The sequence below is a fragment of the Sus scrofa genome, chromosome 1 (genome assembly GCF_000003025.6).
Source record: "Sus scrofa isolate TJ Tabasco breed Duroc chromosome 1, Sscrofa11.1, whole genome shotgun sequence".
NCBI lineage: Eukaryota > Metazoa > Chordata > Mammalia > Artiodactyla > Suidae > Sus > Sus scrofa.
This window is the reverse complement of record NC_010443.5, coordinates 272,741,678-272,760,841: the sequence shown is the minus strand read 5'-3', so window position 1 is coordinate 272,760,841 and position 19,164 is coordinate 272,741,678. Positions and strand designations below refer to the sequence as shown.

At 60.3% G+C, this 19,164-nt stretch overlaps 1 protein-coding gene across 5 annotated transcripts; it reads right to left on the bottom strand.

Annotated features, from left to right (window-relative positions):
- GTF3C5 (general transcription factor IIIC subunit 5) lies at positions 787-17,315 on the bottom strand. 5 transcript variants are annotated; one of them, XM_021070910.1, is made up of 12 exons: positions 16,848-17,302; positions 14,110-14,311; positions 12,218-12,416; positions 7,523-7,718; positions 6,335-6,439; positions 4,901-5,015; positions 4,303-4,383; positions 3,996-4,093; positions 2,972-3,054; positions 2,269-2,411; positions 1,940-2,053; positions 787-1,416 (listed from the first exon to the last, which is right to left on the bottom strand). In XM_021070910.1, the coding sequence occupies exons 1-12, from the start codon at positions 16,995-16,997 to the stop codon at positions 1,247-1,249; spliced, it is 1,656 nt and encodes a 551-aa protein (XP_020926569.1). In that variant the 5' UTR covers positions 16,998-17,302; the 3' UTR covers positions 787-1,246. The 5 variants fall into 5 exon arrangements, 2 of the variants coding, with proteins under 2 accessions (XP_020926569.1, XP_020926572.1); XM_021070913.1 differs by lacking the exon at positions 1,940-2,053 and having other exon boundaries at positions 16,848-17,315; XR_002338032.1 differs by lacking the exon at positions 1,940-2,053 and having other exon boundaries at positions 993-1,416; positions 2,968-3,054; positions 16,848-17,300.

The following is a 19,164-nucleotide window of genomic DNA, read 5'->3' as shown; positions in this document are numbered from 1 at the left end:
GCAAGGGGAAGAGATGCAACAAGTGAGGCAGAGGTCACTGGTGAAGCCGTATGATGGGTAAGGGCGGGCTCACTGTACAAACCCAGGACTTATCTGTGTCTGTATGATACTTTTCATAACAAAACTTTTTTTTTTTGTCTTTTTGCTATTTCTTGGGCCGCTCCCGCGGCATATGGAGGTTCCCAGGCTAGGGGTCCAATCGGAGCCGTAGCCACCAGCCTGCGCCAGAGCCACAGCAACGCAGGATCCGAGCCGCGTCTGCAACCTACACCACAGCTCACGGCAACGCCAGATCGTTAACCCACTGAGCAAGGGCAGGGACCAAACCTGCAACCTCATGGTTCCTAGTCGGATTCGTTAACCACTGCGTCACGACGGGAACTCCTCCAATAACATTTTTTAATGGGAGGATGAAGGTATTTAGGTCTCTAAGTGCAGAACCACCAAACACAGCTCAAGAACTGGGCAGAGAGCTCTCTGGGGCGCAGCAGGTTAAGGACCCAGTGTTGCCACAGCTGCGTAGGCTGCAGCCATGGCTTAGTCCCTGATCCGGGAACTTCCACATGCCACGGGCATCCGAGACCAGAGTCACTTCTGGCTGCTCTCACCCGGGCCGCCTGGTGAAAGGCATCAGGTCTGTTCTCAACCACCCCAGCATTGCCTCATTGTTCATGAGGTCACTGAACGAACAACTGAAGGAACAAATGATACCTGGCCAGAGCCCAAGTCCCCAGGCGGGACTTGGGGAAACTTTTTCCTCCCCCACCCCCACTGAGACACCAGGACTCCTGGGGAAAACGTGTTTAATAAGGACAATTCCAGCGGGCCTGCCTTTCGTCGGGCCACCCCAGATGAACGAGGTCCAATCCCAAAGGCAGTCTTCAGCCACCTGTCACCATGGACCGGGCTTCTTGCCTGTGCCTGCCGCCAAGCCTGAGACCAGCCGGACCCACACCGCCACCTCCGGCTCCGGCTGGTTTCAGCTGGAAGGAGGCGCCGGGCGCCGGCTCAGCCTGCTGGACACGGGGCTGGCTCGTGGCTGTGAAGCAGGGCCCAGCCTTCGGGATGTCCCCAAGCACCCAGGGCCAGAGGGCAGCTCCAGGCAACAGGTCAAGGGCAGAACCAGGGCCGCGCCCGGCTTTCCTCAGGGGGCCTCCCAGGGCCATTCTGGCTGCCGCAGGCAGCACTGGGGGCCCTGGCGGCCTGTCTCCCCGTCAGGCCTGGTTGGGGGGGACCCAGAGCTGTGTCACACATAGTCCAGAATCTCCGTCTCCATCTCGTTCTCACTCCCGTCGGACGGCTTGAAGTCCTCCTCCTCCTCCTCCTCCTCGTCCTCCTCCTCCTCCTCGTCCTCCCCAGAGTCGCAGGTCAGCTGTTCTTTCCCGCTGTCAGCTTTGTCCGGGCCGGAGAAGAGAGCTGGGCCGGAACACGAGGCCGCATGTGTCCCAGCACAGGCGCCTGGGTGGCCCACGCCAGCTTCTGCTGGTCTCAGCCCGAGAGCCCCGCCCCCAGACCGGGCCCCGGGCCTCCCGGGGGCCCCTGTACAGTAACGGCATCTGGGCTCAAGCTCTGGAGGAGCGGCTTTCGGGCCCGACTCTGCAGTTTAACAAGCACTTCCGGGGGATGCAGAAGCTAAGAGCTTTGAAAACCACCTCCCCGGAGGAGCCTTGGGCACCTCCTGGGTCCAGCGGATTCCCCCAGCGAGCGTGTGCAGGCTGCCGCGTGAGTGCTTTTCTCAACCAGTCTCTTAGGGGGTCAGAGGCGAAGGGCCGCGTCCTAGCGGACGCTGAGAACCCCACCCTGTCAGGTCTGGGAGGGCAGGTCTGAGACGCCCCCTCCCCAAGTCTGGGAGGAACCCCCCAGAGAGGGGCCCGGTTGCTCACTTTCCCCCAAGCCCACCAGACCCTGGGCCCAGCAAGGGCTCACTCCCCTTCCTCACCCCTCTTGTGGGGGCTGTTCGTCCTGGGGAGGGGCAGGCGGTGCAGGGTGATGGGAGCCTGGCTCCCCCGTCCCTGCCCTCCCGGGGGAACAGGTGCGGCGCGTCCACACGTGGCTGGAGGATGTAAGGTGAGGTCAGAGCACGAGGCAGCAGCCCTGTCCCAACCCTGCCCCGACCCCCAGGGCCGAGTCCTGGCCCAGAAGGCCTCCCTCTCCCCAGTCCGGGCAAGAGGAGCCCAGCTGGGTGCACCCCCTGGGGGTGGATCTCTGAGGCCCCGCTCTGACCCGAGTGGGCCCGGGGTAGGCTGCCCTCGCCCGCGCGGCTCTCACCAGGCCTCTTGGCGCGGATGGTCTGCCGGATCATGAGGGACATGGCGTCCCGGAGGTCGTCGCTGGTCTTGGGCAGGCACCACCCGTCCCGCTCTGTGCAGGGGCCCTCGGCCCCGTCATTGCGGTGAATGACCTTCTGCAGCCTGGGGTTGGGAACAAAGTTCCGGGGTGAGGTCCCTGCTCCAGGGGCCGGCGAGCGGTCCTGGCAGAGCTGGCGCCGCGCTCCGACGGCACTTGGAGGGACGAGCATGGTCGTGAGAAGGTCCGTGCGAGCCGGCCGGCCCCAGCCGGGCCCTAACCAGCGCGAGCCCGAAGCCCACCCCGCTGGCGAATCAGGCGTGCGCGCGTCTCCCTGCTGAGAGCCCCGAGCCGTGGTCACCGCTCTGCCGTCCCCTCCGCTCCCACCGCGGCCCCTGGTTTTTCAAGCATCACTGAGAACAACTGGATTAAAGGTTTCAGGGACTCTGGTCGGCTTGGCTCTGGGGATGGGGAACCGTGTCGTGAACCCCCACAAGGGCAGGAGCAGAGGAAGGCAAAGACCCAGCCCCGAGCCGAGGCCCGCACTGCAGCCTGGAAAGAGCTTCCGGGCCCACGTGAGCCCGGGCAGAGCCCTCTCCGGGCCGGCCTAGAGCTGCAGGCCACACCTCGGTCCCCGAGTCCCAGGGTCCCCACCTCGGCGTCGCGGGGCCCCTCACGTACGTACTCGTCCACGTTCAGGTCGCATAACTGGTAGAACATCTGGCGGTACGGCGGCAAGGCCCCCTCCCGGAAGATGTAGATGGAGTCCTGAGAGAGCGGGGGAGACGGGGAGGTGGGTGGGTGGGAGCATCCTCCGGGCGGGGTGCTGGAGACCCCCACACTCGGCTCCCACGGGGCCTCTCCAGGGCCAGGGGCTGGTCTAGGTCCCAGGACCAGGCAGGCCTGGCTCTTCTCCCTGGACGCAGGCAGGGTGGACAGGCCAGAAGCCGGGGAGCAGGTGTGCAGAACACCAGCTCCAGCTCCCCAGGAGTCGAGGGCGGGTGGGAGCAGCCAGGCCCTCCCACGGCCCTGGAACAACGAGCCGCCACCGGGGGCCTGGCCAGGCGCTTCCTGCAGGGCGTCCCCCAGCCTGGGCCCGAGCGCTGCCTCCGTGCTTCCTGCCGCCCACCCTGCTCACTCCCCACCAACGGTCGAGGCAGCCCCGGCCACCAGCTCCAGAGGTGGGGTAACAGCCTACAAGGACAGTCCTTGAAGACGGTCACTGGGTCCCTTGGGCGAGGAGGAGAGACCAGCCTGCTGGAGGACAGCCGCCCCTTGCCCTCTGTGAGGCCGGGGCACCAGGGAGGGCCCACCCCCTCCCATCAGCCCGAGCTGGGACAGGCGGCGGGAAATCACTGCCTCTGCTGGGGGCTGTGCTAGCGAGAGTGGGGCCGCGGGGACCCCACCCGGTCCACGGCTGGGGTTCAGGTGGGCCGCTCGGGCTTCGTGCTCACAGTGCCCACTGCTGCCCATCCCCGCGGAGGTCACGCGGGGCCCCAGGGCCAGTTCACCCGGGACAGCCCCATGCAGTGCTGCTGTCTGAGCCCCACCCTGAGACACGCCCAGGTGGCCCTCAGAGCCCACCACCCTGAGCTGCTCCCACCCTGAGGCTGTGCAAAGGCCCCGGGAGGCACAGTGGGTGCCCGGTGTGGGGCAGCCTCTTCCACTCCCCTTCACGGCACCCGGCAGGCAGCTCAGGGGACACCCACCTTAAGCTTGTAGTTGTTGGAGGCCGACCTCCGTGCACTGATCATCCGGGAGGGGGCCAGGCCCTGCTTCAGGTCATGCATGGTGACAAGCGGGCTGGCTGCGAGGGGACAACGGCAATGCTTTGGAATATGGGGGGGGTTCTCCCCCACCCCCCGCCCTGTCCCCCAGCCACCCTCTCCCTCTCCAGTGCCCTGGAGTCACTCCCTTGGGAAGCTCCTCCCCACCCCACGGTAGAGGTCCCATCTCCCCCGCCTGGGGTGACAGTGAATCCTCAGCCGACCCGCAGGGCGAGCCCCGGGCACCCACGTGTCTTCTTGACGGTGATGGGGAGGCTGTAGTTGTAGGCGCTGCGCTTGGCCTTGACAGGCATGTCACTGGGGGCGTAGCCTGCGGAGGGGAGGGGCTGTCAGGCAGGGGTTGCAGGGCCCCTTGTGGCAGCAGCACGGGCTGCACCACAGGAGCACCAGGGTCCCTGGGGTGAGAGGAGCTGCTGCGTTCTGGGAGGGGGGGCTTGCTGGGTGGGGGTCGGGGCTCCCATTGGACGCCTGGCCTGCACTGCGGGAGCTATGATGAACGGTGGATGAGCAGACACTGAGGGATAGCAGTGCCGCCACCAGAGGGTGACCACGGGCAGGACTCGAGCTCTTGTGCCTGCAACAGTCCCGCCAAGGGGGCGAGGGTTGTTTTTTGGTTGCACCAGCAGCATATGCAGGTTCCTGGGCCAGGGATCAAACCCGAGCCACAGCAGGGACAACACTGGATCCTTAACCTGCTGAGCCTCCAGGGGACTCCCGGGGGGGAAGGCTTTGATCCTCTCCTGTGGACATGCTCGTGGCAGGAGAGAGACCGCTGGGAGCAGGAAGACACGAAGGGAGGAGAAGGCCAAGGTATCGGGCGTCTTTACCGTGCTTCATCCCGCAGCGGATCCGGAAGTCAAGGACTTGATAAATCTTGGCCTCCGGCTGTTTGCGGGGGTCGTACCCGAATCGAATCCACAGGCTTCTCCAGGGACCAGTTATCTGAACAGAAAGAGATGGAGGCCAAGTGGGCCGAGGCCCCTTCCCGGCTCCTGGGTGGCCCAGCACAACACTCGAAGAGTGGGGGACAGGGCTCGGGAACCCTGCCCCGGCTGGCCATGGGCGGCCCTGTCACCTCGCACAGGTCACGTGGCCCTCCTGTCGGGTGGGGTGCTGTGCGAGTCAAACGAGAGGGTGTCCCGGAGCCCTACCCTCAGGGCCTGGCACAGAGCGGGAGCCAACTGACACACTGTTCTGGCGGGTGGGAGCTACTGTCCCCAAACAGTACTCCTGAGGTCCCTGTGTCTACAAAGCCAGTTCTGAAAGGCAGACACGGGCTCTGTGAAGTGGGGGGGCGCCCTGCCCCCCCCCACCATCCTGGTCACATCCCACCCTTGTCTCCCGGCTGCTCACAAGCAGCTCTTCCTCGGCGCAACTTTGGGAATCTCAGGGATGGCGTCCCACCTCCAGGCCCTCCTGGACGGGTCCAAGGGGCAGCTCATGCACACTGAACCCCACTCAACCCAGGAGAACGGGTTAGGGGCCCAGGCGCTGCAGCCACACAGGCCGGGGTCCCCACGTGGCCACGTGGCTCTGCCACTCGCTGCCTGGAGGACCCTGGTGCATCAACCACAGATGTGAGCCTGGCCTCGGCAGTACCAAGCCTGCCGCCCTCCTCCACAGAGGTAACCCGGAGCCCAGCCTGGCCTTCGGAAGCTCTCCATCAAGGCCATCAAGGAGCTCTCTCACGGCGCAGCGGCCTAAGGATTCAGTGCGGTCAGCGCAGCGGCTCAGGCCGATCCCTGCCTGGGAAATTTCACATGCCACGAGTACAGCAGATGGTTTCTGGTTTTTGTTTTTTGTCTTTTTGCCATTTTCTCGGGCCGCTCCCGCAGCATATGGAAGTTCCCAAGCTAGGGGTTGAATTGGAGCTGTAGCCTCCGGCCTACGCCAGAGCCACAGCAACGCGGGATCCGAGCCACGTCTGCCACCTACACCACAGCTCACGGCAACGCCCGATCCTTAACCCACACTGAGCAAGGGCAGGGACCGAACCCACAACCTCATGGTTCCTAGTCGGATTCGTTAACCACTGCGCCATGACAGGCACTCCTTGGTTTTTTTTTTTTAATGCATAATCCCTTTACTTAAAAGACATCCCTCTAAAATACAGTCACCCCCACGGGGGCAGTGTGTTCCCGTAACCAGCCGGCTTGTGGGGCGGGACGGAGCTATAGCTGCTCTTGCTGCGGCTCTGACAGGTCACTTCGGGGATCGGGAGGCCCTGCCGGGACCAGAGTGGGCGCCGGGCAGACACTCACCATGTAATAGGCCATGAAGGGCAGCAGCACCTTGAGCTTGTCGGGGTGGATGCTGATGTTGGCCTTGACGGCGTTACGCGACCAGATGGGACGGATCTCAAACAGCTGGGGGTCAAGGCAGAAGCTGCGATGAGCACAACGGCTTCCCACCCGCCTGCCTGGACCCCCACGCGGTCTGGCCCCGGAGGACCTTCCCGAAGGAGGCGGCAGAGGCGGGCCAAGCCGGCACAGGCCAGGAGCCGCTCACCCACCTCCCTCAGAAGCAGGCACTGCCCACCCAGCACCTGTCAGGTGTGCTTGCAGAGCCTGGGGGTCCTGAAATGACGTGAGGGACACCGTCCGTGTCCTTATGCAGCTTTTAGAGGACAGTTGAGCAGGGCCAGGAGGGGGACAAGCCAGAGCTCTGGGGCCCCAGGCAGCTTCGACCTAGAGGCTGAGTTGCGACGTCATAAAGGCTGCAGGGGACAGCCCAGCCTGGGGGGACAGGGGAAGGCCAGGGGCCTGGAGCACTGAGGGCCAGCACAGGAGGGGCCCTGAACCAGGTGGGGGACTGGGCTGTGCCCAGAGGACAATGAGGGGCCTCGGAGAGTGGCCCATGTGCCCCTGACCGAGTGACTGCTAGAAACACAACAAGGTACCCACCACTTAAGGAAGGACATCTCTCCCCACCTGCCAAGGGGACTTTGGCTTCAACAGGACAAGAGGCAAGCGTCAGTCAGCAGTGATGTGACCTCAGTGAAAACTGCTGTGCCCGCCGGTGGGGACACGAGGAACAGAGGCCCTCGGTCTGGGTCTTCCCGGAACCTGCCAGCCAGCGGGCGAGGCAGAGGAAGCTACCTCCTCTTGCTCCAATTCTAACTCAGAGGAAGCGCCTCTGGCTGGTATGTTGCCACCAACGACCGGATGCATGAAGGCTCCCGGGGTCCAGGAGCTCCAGGCTAAAGTCACATCTGCACAAGGCTTGCTATCCCCAAGGGACCCCAAGTGCTTCTAAGAAGTACTTTCAACCTTGGGAACGCGGGGCTACACTGGCGTGGCTTTCAGGCGACGTCTGGAGCTGAAAAGTTCTCGTGTTGATGAGTGAGCGTCTAAAAAGGCCAGCAGAGCCGGCCACAAAGCGGCGGGGATGGGGCGCAGCGGGGTAAACAGGAGGCGCCCGTGCAGAGGCGGCCCCGGCGGGGTTCTCACCTTCCTCAGCTCCTTCTCCACCTTCTGGTCCAGGGGGTTGGTGCAGACCTTCTTCCACGTCTGCACCGCAGCCTCCAGGGGCTGCGCGGGCACCCCGTCGTCCTCGAAGTTGACGAAGATGGCATTGTGGGGGCGCCGGGCCCTGCTCAGGCCGATCACGTTCTCGCCTGAGATCGGGGGGTTGTTGTAGCCTTCCCTGGGGACAGAGAGCGCTGTCAGGGCGAGAGTGCCAGGGCAGGCTGGGCTGGACGGCGGCAGCCCACATCTGTGGGCTTCTCCCTGGAACCTGGGTGAGGAGAGGGTCTCACCGCCAGCGGCTGAAGGCAGCGCCTGTGTTCTCAGGCCGATGATCAGGAGAAGGGCCTGGGGGCCTGCAGCTGCAAGGCCAGAGCCCAGGGGCTGGGCTGCGGGCAAGGGCTCCTGCCCTGAAGCCGGTGGCCTCACAGTGACCCCGCAGTGTGTGCTGCCCCGTCCAGCCAGCAAAAGCTGGCAACAGTCCAAACGCCCATCAGGCAGGGACGGTGAAACCAGCTAAGACGCGGGACACCGTCCACAGGCTGTGATACCTGATGGCTACAATTGATTTAACCCTTGAAACGACCCTATTAAGAAGGACCCACCTTCCCATGAAGTCAATGGGGCCACGGGAGGAAAGCTGCCGAGAGCTAGGGCTCCAGGTAACGGAGCTGGGACCCAGGAGGCTGGCGGGGCCGTGGACCGCCGTCCTGTCACCAGCGACGGGGCCGAGTCCAGGCTTGGAACCCCTCGATGAAGCCGAGGTGCGGGAAGGAGGGTCTTCAGGGCGAGCACAGAGGCTCCATGTGGGGGCGGGACGGGGCGCAGGGGGCGAGGGTCCCCGGATGTTCAGCGCGCCGACCCCCCGAGGCGGGTGTCAGGAGCCCCCGCAAGCCCACCACCAGCTCCAACATTACCGTCACAGGGCCAACTTGGGGTCATCCAGACCCCACCCCAAACCCAACCATGTTCAAGTGCGATTCAGAGAACCTGCCGGACGCCACTCAGGCTCACCCAGGTGATCACTGCCTTTGAAACCTGTTTCCATCTTACCTTCATTTGCTACATGAATACAGACCAGCTGCGCGGCTTTTCTTTTTAGGGCCACACCTGCGGCACATGGCAGTTCCTGGGCCAGGAGTCCAACCGGAGTTGCAGCTGCCAGCCAACGCCAGAGCCACAGCAACGCCGGATCTGAGCCGCATCTGCGACCTGCACCGCAGCTCACGGCAACGCCGGAGCCTTAACCCACTGAGAGAGGCCAGGGATCAAACCCACATCCTCAAGGACACTGTGTTGGGTCCTTAGCCCACTGAGCCACAGTGGGAACGCCCATCTACTTATTTATAAAGGACAACAAAATGATTTTTCACACGTTGAGAAACAAAATATAAAGATGGGATCAAATTTGTTCCTTTTTTTTTTTTTTCCCCAGTGACTCCAGGAGTTCCTAATGTGACACAAGGGGACTGGCAGTGTCTCGGGAACGCAGGGACACAGGTTCGATCCCTGGCCTGGTGCGGTGGGTTAAGAATCCGGGGTTGCCACAGCCATAGCTTAGGTCAAAACTGCAGCTCGGAACTGACCCCTGGCCTGGGAACTCCATATGCAAAGGGGTGGCCAAAAAAGTAAAAAAGAGTAATAATAATAAAAAACGGTGATTCCATTTGAAACCACCCTGAACCTGTGCACCACCACCCTGTTTCCAGAGACACCTCCCAAAGCCCCAGACCCCACCGGGAAGGAAAGCCCCCAGTGGCCCCGCTGGGCCCCCCACCCCTCCCAGCCGCAGGGAGCCGGCAGCCCGCCTGGCGCCTCAACTGCCTCAAGGAGGAGGGGGGGAACCCTGTCGGGCCAGCGTCCAGCCTCTCCTCCACCCACTGATCCTCAGGAGGCTCAGCCTGGACCAGAGAAGGCCAGCGAGGTGGGGCCAGTCCTCAGGCACCCAGGAAGGCCAGCCGAGCATAAAAATCGATAGCAGCCCTGGGAGAAAGGACAGGTTCTTTCCACGTCTGGAAAATCCGATAAACCACATGGGAGAAAAACAGGGCCTGCGGATCCAAGGGCAGCCAGTGCCCCTCCCTCGTCCCCTCCCTGGGGCTGGGGGACAGTTCTGGCCCCACAGGACAGAGAAGCGACTCAGACGCTGCCATCCAGTGCCAAGGCCAGCGAGGGGGTGGGGGTGGGGGGCTCTAGGGCCTCTTTCTACATAAGAGCATAATGCCTGCGGGGGCAAAATAATCAAAACTTTTCAGAAATATGTAAAGGGTTTTTTTTTGGCCACACCCTCGGCATATAGAAGTTCCCAGTCAGGGATGGGATTGGAGCCACATCTGCGGCAAGGCCAGAGCCTTAACCTGCTGCGCCATAGCAAGCAGCAACTCCAGAAATACGTAAATTGGAAAAATGGGTATTATTTCCCCGCTTGGAACTCTTGTCTGAGTACAAGACACACACACACCACTGTCACTGCAGACGTGAGGGTTTTCAGCAGGGAAGGGATGGGACTGGTTCTCTCTAGTTACACGTTTCTGTAATGTTTGGACTTTTCTAACAGGCACAATTCACTCTTGCAACCAGAAGAGGCTGCGGGTGGGGTAGGGATTCCACAGGCCTGGCAGACGTGGCCAAAGGAACCGCTCGGCCCTCAGCTGGCTCTTAAGTCACGTTTGAGATCATTGGACATCGGGACAAGGGTTGGGACGCTTCGCTCTCCGTTTGGAATTCCCCGTAATATTATCATTATTATTTAATTTTTAATGGCTGCACCCACAGCATATGGAAGTTCCTGGGCCCAGGACTGAATCTGAGCCGCGGCTACGGCAACACTGGATCCTTTAACCCACTGCGCCAGGCTAGGGATCAAACCCACGCCTCCTCAGCAACCTGAGCTGCTGCAGTGGATTCTTAACCCACTGCGCCACAGTGGGAACTCGCCCCATCACGCAGTTTTTAAAGGAAGGGAGCAGCACACCTTTCTCCCCAGGACAGGATCTAAGCTCCGGACCGCGGTCTGCGGGACCCTCGCAACGGCCCCTGACCTGGAATGTCCTCCAGATCCCCACCGCCCAGCTCTGTCACCACGCGGGTCTGTTTCATAGGCCAGCCCCTCGAGGGCCCTCCCTGACAGCTCCCTGTCTGTGACGGCCCACTCCCCACTCACCTCCTGCCCACGGCGCCCCACAGCCCCCTCGCCCTCCACACGTGCCCACCGGCACCCCAGCCCCTGGCCCCGTTGGAACTGCCTCTGTTGTGTTCCCACCAACACTGGCTCGAGAGGAGCCCTGGGCCATGACAGGCGGTCAGGACGTATCGATGGAAATAGCTGACGAGGAAAGAGAAGGTTCTCGTGTTCCCACCCCTCCAGAGAGAGAGAACTGTCCTGGCCCAACCCTCCTGATTTTTCTAGGCTTCTATCATCACCCCACTATTTTTTTTTTGGCCGCGCCCACAGCACACAGAAGTTCCTGGGCCAGGGATCAACCCCGTGCCACACCAGTAACCAGAGCCACGGCAGTGACAAGGCTGGACCCTTAACCTGCTGCACCACCAGGGAGCGCCTCACAATTTATTTTTACACCACAAAATCTGCTCTAACACCTGCCATTCCTCGAGGGAGGGCTCCCTGGACACAGGCCACGTCGGCCCCGGAGCCCGCCACCTTTCAGGCTGTGCGGTCTTCCTCGGCACGGACATTAATTAATTAATGAATCAGACATTAATGATGACTCTGGTGAACTGGCCGCTTACGTATCCACTTTATCCAACTCTGCCAGGCACTTGCTGTTGCAAGTATTTCGAAGCCTTCAGCCACACTGCCCTGCAACCAGGCAGGGAGGTGGGAGCTGTTACATCACCAGCCCTCTAGGGGCGGGGCGGCTGGCGCGGGAGCTCAGGCTCAGGTGGGATGGCAGCCCAGGGCCCGAGCACGGCCCCAGCCCCCGGCTTCCGAACAGCAGCCTCTCTCAGCTCCTGCTGCCGCCCACAGCCAGCCAGGAAACGTTCTCGTCAGTGTATTACCTCTAAGACTGAGGCGACAGCCACCGTGGGATAAATTCCTAGCAGGACGGCCTGGTCAACAGGACAGGACATTTAAAACTGCAATAGGAACTCCCACTGCGCTGCAAGGGGACTAATGGTGTCTCTGCAGCCCCAGGACGCAGGTTCGACTCCGGGCCTGGAGCAGTGGGTTAAGAATCCAGCACTGTGCAGCTATGGCAGAGGCTGCAGCTATGGCTCAGATCTGATCCCTGGCCTGCGCGGGGCAGTCAAAAAAGGAAGAAGCGAAAACAGAAGAAAACTGTCCCAGATTCTTCCAGGTTCTTGAGACTGCCCTCCAGAAGCACTGACCTCGGCCCCATGCCCCTTGGGTAGGGATCTCTCTCCACACCGCAAGGCACCTGCTTTTGGGGATGGGCCTTCAAGTCTGAAGGTGACATCCTGATTTCCACGCTGTAGTGTGGGGACAGCTCAGAGCCAGGCCTCCGGGTGGGGCCCAGGGACCGGGGCTGGTTCCTGACACCCCTGGTCAGGGCCCGGGTCACCAGCTGCTCTGCCGGGGGAGGCGCTGGGGCCGAGGGCCTGAGCAAAGCCGGCCACCCTGGCCGCCTGACCCTGAGGGGCGGCAGTGGGCCTCGGACCCAGGGCCCGGACGCCGAGCCTGGAGGTGCGGGGACTCACCGGTGCTGCGTCTCCGGGCGGTAGAAGTAGTCCACGGGGGTGTCGAGCCGCGAGAAGATGGGCGGCGGGATGTAGAGCGGCAGCTCCTGGTGGAAGAAGCTCTCCTTCTCGGGCTTGAGCATGAGCACCTTGTCGTACATGGACACCTGCCGGCCGCCCGGCTCCGTGTGCACCGCCAGGTACTGGAAGTCGGACAGCCCTGGGGAGGGGCAGAGGGCCGACACCCCGTGACGCCACCCACATCTGCGGGGCGCTGAGCAGGCCTGGCCCTGGAGGCCGCTAAGCAACAGCGGCAGGAGCCCAAACTAAGCCTTCGAGTCGCTTCTGGGGGAGCCCAGGGTGCTTGGGTCCCGTGACTGTCGGGGGCCGGGGGATACGGGATATGTGGGGGCGAGTCAGCGACTCCCCTGGGACCCCGCTAAACGCAGGCGCTGCATTTCTAACAGGCTCCCAGGCGAGGCTGAGGCTGGTCCAGGGACACCCGAGGGGTGACGTCCCGGCTCCGTCAGCGGAAACGAGGGACCACGTGGGAAGAAGCCTCGACGGGAGGCCCACGTCCCAGCAGGATGACTGGCATTCGGCAGGCCCACCCCGTGGGATCCCAAGCGGTTTTAGTTTCTTTACACTTTTTTCCTCTTTTCTTTTCCATTTTTTTAGGGCCGCACCCGCGGCATATGGACGTTCCCAGGCTAGGGTCGAATCAGAGTTACAGCTGCTGGCCTAACCACAGCCACGGCAACGCCAGATCCTGGCTGTGTCTGCCACCTCCACCACAGCTCACGGCAACGCCGGATCCTTAACCCACTGAGTGAGGCCAGGGATCGAACCTGCGTCCTCATGGATCCTCGTCGGTTCATTACCACTGAGCCACGGTGGGAGCTCCTCGTTCCCTCACATGTTGTCTTCCCCTTTGTCACGCTCCTCAGTTCCCAGCTCAGAACCGCAGCTGCTCTGCAGCCTGTTGGGGCTTGTGAGAAACTTGCTTGGCGGCTCCCAGGTGCATGAACCGGCCCTTTTATACGCCACATGTCCCTGAATCTTCGCGAGGGCCTAACGCTCCCTCCGTACAGACAGAGACAGAGACCGAGGCCGAGGGCAGCCGGCTACCTGCCCCAGAGATGGGCAGAGCAGAGGCGGGCAGAGCGCCGAAGCCCCCATTCACTCTGGCTCCCCTCCCACCCTACACCTTACTGCCTCCTTCCAGGGGTTCCCCGTGGGGAGCAAACACGCTGAGGATCCCACGAGAGCCGTCCAGGTGGCTAAGAGTCCAGGGATGTGAGGTCCCGAGGGGCCGAGGCGACCTGGGCAGGCTTCAGGGTGGAGGCAAGACCAGCGGCAGGCAGACCCAGAGGGTTTGCAAACCCGAGGGGTGAGAAATGGGAGACCTGCTGACCGGGTTTACTTGGCCCCACAAAATGCCCTTAAAAACGAGATGAGTTCAGAGTTCCCTCTGTGGCACAGTGGATTAGGAATCCGACTGCAGTGGCTCAGGTCTCCTCAGGGGCACGGGTTCAATCCCCAGCCCAGAGCAGTGGGTTAAAGGATCTGGTGTTGGCCCGGCTGCAGCAGAGGTCACGGCTGCGGCTTGGATTCAATCCCTGGCCCGAGAACTTCCATTTGCCACACCCAAAACAAGCAAACCAAGAAGAGCTCTCAGAGAGCTCCAGCTCCTAAGCACGCAGAAAACCGAGCAGCAACAAGCCCACAGCCCAGAGGGAGCTGCTGGCAGGAGGGAGGAGAGCCTGCCTCCTGGACCGGCCTGCGCCCACAGCTCCCCTCACCCCGGGCCGATCCTGGCCCCTTCACTGCGCGGATGACCCACCCAGCTCCCGCGGGCATGAGGGACACGGGCCCGAAACAACCCGGGGCCGGGAGAATGCGTTTGCAGCTACCTTGAAATTTGTAAACGGTGGCGACAATGCCAAGGACCTGCAGGTCGAGGCGGGCCTCGGACCCCGGCACCCCCCGCTGCCGCCTCCTCTTGATCCGGAGCAGCAGGCTGCTGGTACTGAAGCGGTTGGCACACACTGGGTGGCAGTAAGGGTCCTTGGGCCGGAAGTAGAGCTCCAGCCTCTTGCTGGGGTCCGCATAGATCTGCAGGGGGGTCGCAGGAGGCAGGGTGAGGCCGTGACCAGCTAAGCAGCTGGCAGCTCCTCTCTCAACGGAAGCCTGAGGGGGACCCGGGGGCCAGAGCAGCTTTTCCTGTTTCACCCTGACCTTTTAAGATCCGTCTCGCAAACCCAACTTTTACCAAGTGCCTTCGTGTTTGCCTGGTAGGAGTAATGAGGATAAGCAATTCGTTCTAAGCGGCTGTAAGGCTGGAGACAAGAGCCACCAGCGAAGTGGAGCCATCATCTCTCAAGGGACTCGTCAGTGCGGGTGACCAGGCAATTCTTCCAGCAACACTTCACGGAGGCATTACTGGCCCCCCTTCCCCTCCCCAGTCTGGGTGGGGGCTGAAGGACTTGTCTGGAGCTTCCTCCTCCGGGAACCACCCACCCAGAGGGTCTCAGCATTCAGACTCACAAAAACTTCAGGGTCCAAAGGAGATTAAATCAATCGGCAACAAGCACATCGGCCCTGACTTGTGTGATTTAGCCTTTCCAAGCCTTGGTTCCTTCTCCTTAAAATGGAGATAGCAACAGTACCTACTCAGCTGTTACGATGATTAAATGAAAAAATACATAAAGCACATAGCCTGGAGCCTGCATCATGGGAAACACTCTACATGGGTTGCCCACATGGGGGCAGAGGGACACAGCGAGGGTCAGCTGTGTGCGTGTGAAAACCCCACCAGCGCTCCCTGGGCCGAAGTCACATCTACGTGCTCCCGACACCCAGGACACAGCCTGGCCTTTAGGGAAAGAGGAGGGTTTAAAAGAGCCCCAAGCCTCCGGAATCCCTTCTCATGAAACACGGGCCTAGACTCTGCTGGGTTGGGAAGGACCCCAGCTGAGGGCCTGGCCCAGAGGGGTTGCCCCAGAAACAGGAACGGAGGAAGGACGGGGCTCCTCCCAAAGGGCTCATACTCTAGCTAGGTACAAATGTCCCGGGTTAGTGGAGTAAGGGTCCTGTCAATGCCGCAGTAAGTCGGGCTGAAAGAACAAAACAGGAGGAAGTCCCTTGGCGGCTCCGCGGGTAAAGGATCTGGCATTGTCACTGCTGTGGTGAGGGTTCAATCCCTGGCCCAGGAACTTCCACATGCCATGACGCCATGGGTGTGGAGGGGAGACAAAACAAGACTAACTGGGCCTCTGCTGGCATCTTGTGCTTAATGACATGTTCGGGGTTTTTGGTATTCACCGAGCATGGAGGATGGAGGTCAGAGTTCAGACTTCAGAGGGAGGCATGAATGAGTTCAGATTCCCACCGTACCCCGTAGGAGCTTGTTTGGCCCAACCTTTCTTTTTTTTTTGTCTTTTTGTCTTTTTAGGGCCGCTCCTGAGGCACATGGAGGTTCCCAGGCCAGGGGTCCAATCGGAGCCGCAGCTGCCAACCTACGCTACAGCCTCAGCAACGTGGGATCCGAGCCGCGTCCGCAACCCACACCACAGCTCATGGCAACAGCGGATCCTGATCGAACCCGCAACCTCATGGTTCCTAGTTGGGTTCATTAACGACTGAGCCACTCCGGGAACTCCCCCAGCCTTTCTTCCTGTGTCTTTTTCTGAAAAAAGGGAATAATAATGGTACCTGTACCTAACTCATTAGATTGTTGTGAAGATTCAATCATGCATTTGACAAGTGTTTGGGAAGCAGGCACCACTATGGATGTTAAGACCACAGGTGTGAACGAGAGCGACAAGGTCCCGCTCTCATGGAATTTACAGACTCAGAGCCAAGAGTCCAAGACAGACAATTAACACGTTAAAATAACTTCAGGTTGGAATTAGCAGGTTGGGTAGGCAGATATTAACTGCTAGCAGCCACTTTAGTGAGGGCCATCAGGGAACAACTCTCTCAAGAGGAGACACTTCAAGATCTGGTTCGTGTAAAGCCCTTACATTGAGCTTTCTTTGCACAAGCTAAGAATTCATCTCGGCTCCACTCTTTGCTGGGCGAATCTGAACAAGCTGTTTCAGTTTCCTTGTAAAATTCAGACACTGACACTTCCTACCAGGAAGGGTTCCAGTGAGGATCATGTTTTAAGTAAAGCACCTAGAACTGTAGCTCGTACAGAGTAAGTTGTTAGCTTTGACTACCTTTAGCCTAAATAACATAATTCTTCCTTCCTCCCTCTCACTTAGGTCGACGGTTCCTAATTTCCCATATCTCAGTTTTCTGCTTCGTGAAATGAGGATGTGGCAGTCCAGCACATCCTGCGGTGGCAGAAAGCGGGGAGCTGCAGCTGAGCTGAGCTCAAGGCAGAAATGCCAAAGCTGCGGCTCATCCGAGGATGGGAGACCCTCTCTGCGTCTCCCTATGGTTCTTTTCACGCGCCCTCTGCCCGCGAAGAAAAAACGGTCCACGCCGAGTGGTCTCAGAAGCAAATCCCCGCCCGCTGGCCGCTGCAGAGCCAGCCTCAAGCTCCACTGCCAAGGAAACCTCGCGTCCCTGGGTGGTCCCGCCCCTCTGGCCGTTGTCCCGCGATTGTCCGCCCCGTGGACCCCGGAGACTCCACGCTCCTCACCCGGGAGACGCTTTCCTCGCCGCCCAGGGTCAGCAGCATCTTGGACACGTCGCGCACCAGGCCCGGGTACTCCACACACACCATGCGCCGCTCGTGCCGCAGGTCCACCGAGACGGCGCCCCCCTGCCCCGCGTCGGCCGCCGCCGCCATCCCTGCCAGTCTAGTCGGGTCCGCCGCGGTCCGTTCCTGTCCTCGCGCTCCCAGAGGCCTCGCCCCAAAGGTTCCGCGAAGGAATCGTTCCGGCCTCCTCCTGGCTCGCGCCTCCCCAAATCCCTGAGTTGCGCGAGGCTCGAAGTCCTCAGGGAGCAAAGGCCCGAAGGAAGGGCCTAAGACTTCGGAGTTAACACCCGCTGGATCCTCAACTTTGTGTTTTAAATGAAGAGGGTTGGAGCCCAAGGGGCGGGGTAAGGGCCTGTCTCTCCCACCAACCCGAGGGACGGCGACGCTTGTAAGACACCACCCAGCCCTCGACTTTAGCCAATGAGAACCCGAGGGCCGAGCCGAGCTTTTTAGCCAATGAAGAGTCAAGACGAAGCCGGGTTTCCGCCCCCTTCCTTGGCTCCCTTAGGTTTTAGCCAATAATGAACCAGGGTTAGGTTGGGTCCCCGCCCCTTCCTGGGATTTAACCCAATAATAGATGGGGGCGTGTCCGAAGCAAACTTCCGGCCGCTCTTCCTGCGTGGAAAGGTCCCAGTAAGCAATGGGTTTCCGGACCCCGGGTCCGCCAAGTGGGTTTCCTCCCGGGTGGGTTCCCTCCCTTTCCCGCTGACCGCCCCAGAATGTGGTTTTTAGCGGCGCACGGAGGCCGCGAGGAGTCCGATCTGGACATGGAGAGCGCGATCTGGAAATGCACTTTGAATGCTTGCCCACCTCCACTCTCAGAAAACGCGGAAGCGCTCCCCGCGCGGACTAAGGCGGGCGTCCGTCCTTCGTTTCTTAGTTATTTAGCGCCTGCTGTGTGCTGGGCACCACTCAAACCTCACCGAAGCATGAAGTGAGGAGACCCCGAAGCGAGCGACTGGGGGCCGTTCTAGGAAGTGACAAAAAGCGAAACTTGAAGGAGCAAAGTGGAGGGAGATGAAGGGTCAGAGGTCGACAAAGGCCAAACAGATCCTTAAAACGATTTACCTAACGGGTTGGCTTTTTCTGAGTGCAATGGAGAGCCCTTGAAGGGTTTTGTGCTGGGAGTGCGGGAATCTGATTTATGCATTTGACTCTTTGGCTGTTTCCTTGGCGTTGTTTGTTTATGTTTTAGCGGTGCCTGTGGCATGTGGAAGTCCCCAAGCCTGAACTCGAACCCAAGCCACAGCAGTGACAACCCTGAACCCTTCACTGCTAGGCCACCAGGGAACTCCTCTGTGGCTGTTGTGTAGAGAATAGACCAGAGACACCAAAAGCAGACTCAGATAAACCACCGGAGAGAGGTTGCATAATCCAGGCACGAAATGCTGCCGGGGGAAGTGGCAGTGAGGATGGAAAGAAGGGACTGGATTCGAGGACGTTAGGAGATAAAAGAGACTCCTTGGGAATGGATACCCCACGTTTCTGAAATGACTCCTGAATCAAAAAGTTATGTTATTATTCTAGATGGATTTAAGAAGGCCGAATAAATGACTGCAGGGACCACTAAATACATTTTTTAAAGAAAAATGTGTAATCTGAATGTGAGGTATATGTCATCGGCTGGGAGCCTGAAAGGAAGCCCACTCAGATCGCTGGGAGGAGTCCACCAGCAGCACATGGTGGAGGAGCTGGAGGAGGCCAGGCACAAGGGCTTCGCAGTCCTTGACCTGCCTTCTCCAGCCGGAACTTGCCTGCTCCACTGGGGAAGAAGATTCTGTGCAGTGCAGCCAAGAGAATTCTCCGGAATTTTCCATGCCTTGACATTAAATGTCCTTTTAAATGCCTCCTGTCTTTTCTCTCATTCCATGCTCCCCTGAGCAGTAATCTGTTGTTGTTTTTTGCTTTCTTAGGGTTGCACCCGTGGCATATGAAAGTTCCCAGGCTAGGTTCAAATCAAAGCTGCAGCTGCTGGCCTGCACCACAGCCACAGCAATGTGGGATCTGAACTGCCTCTTTGATCTACACTGCAGCTTGTGGCAACTCAGGATCCTTAACCCACAGAGCAAGGCCATGGATCGAACCCACATCGTCATGGATACTAGTAGAGCTCTTAATCTGCTGAGCCACAATGGGAACTCCTGTATTTTCTAAATGTTTTTAATTTCCTTTAAATAACCAAGGGTTGAAAACTTTACAGAAATGTTAGGACTTCCCAATATGGCTCAGCGGGTTAAGAACCCGACTAGTGTCTATG

Excerpts from the sequence above, each read along its gene's own strand:
- GTF3C5 (XM_021070910.1), bottom strand. The coding sequence starts at position 16,997 with ATGGCGGCGGCGGCCGACGCGGGGCAGGGGGGCGCCGTCTCGGTGGAC. Across the intron at positions 14,312-16,847 it reads GCGAGGAAAGCGTCTCCCGG|ATCTATGCGGACCCCAGCAA; the intron begins GTGAGGAGCGTG and ends ACCCCCCTGCAG. Across the intron at positions 5,016-6,334 it reads CCTTCATGGCCTATTACATG|ATAACTGGTCCCTGGAGAAG; the intron begins GTGAGTGTCTGC and ends CTTTCTGTTCAG.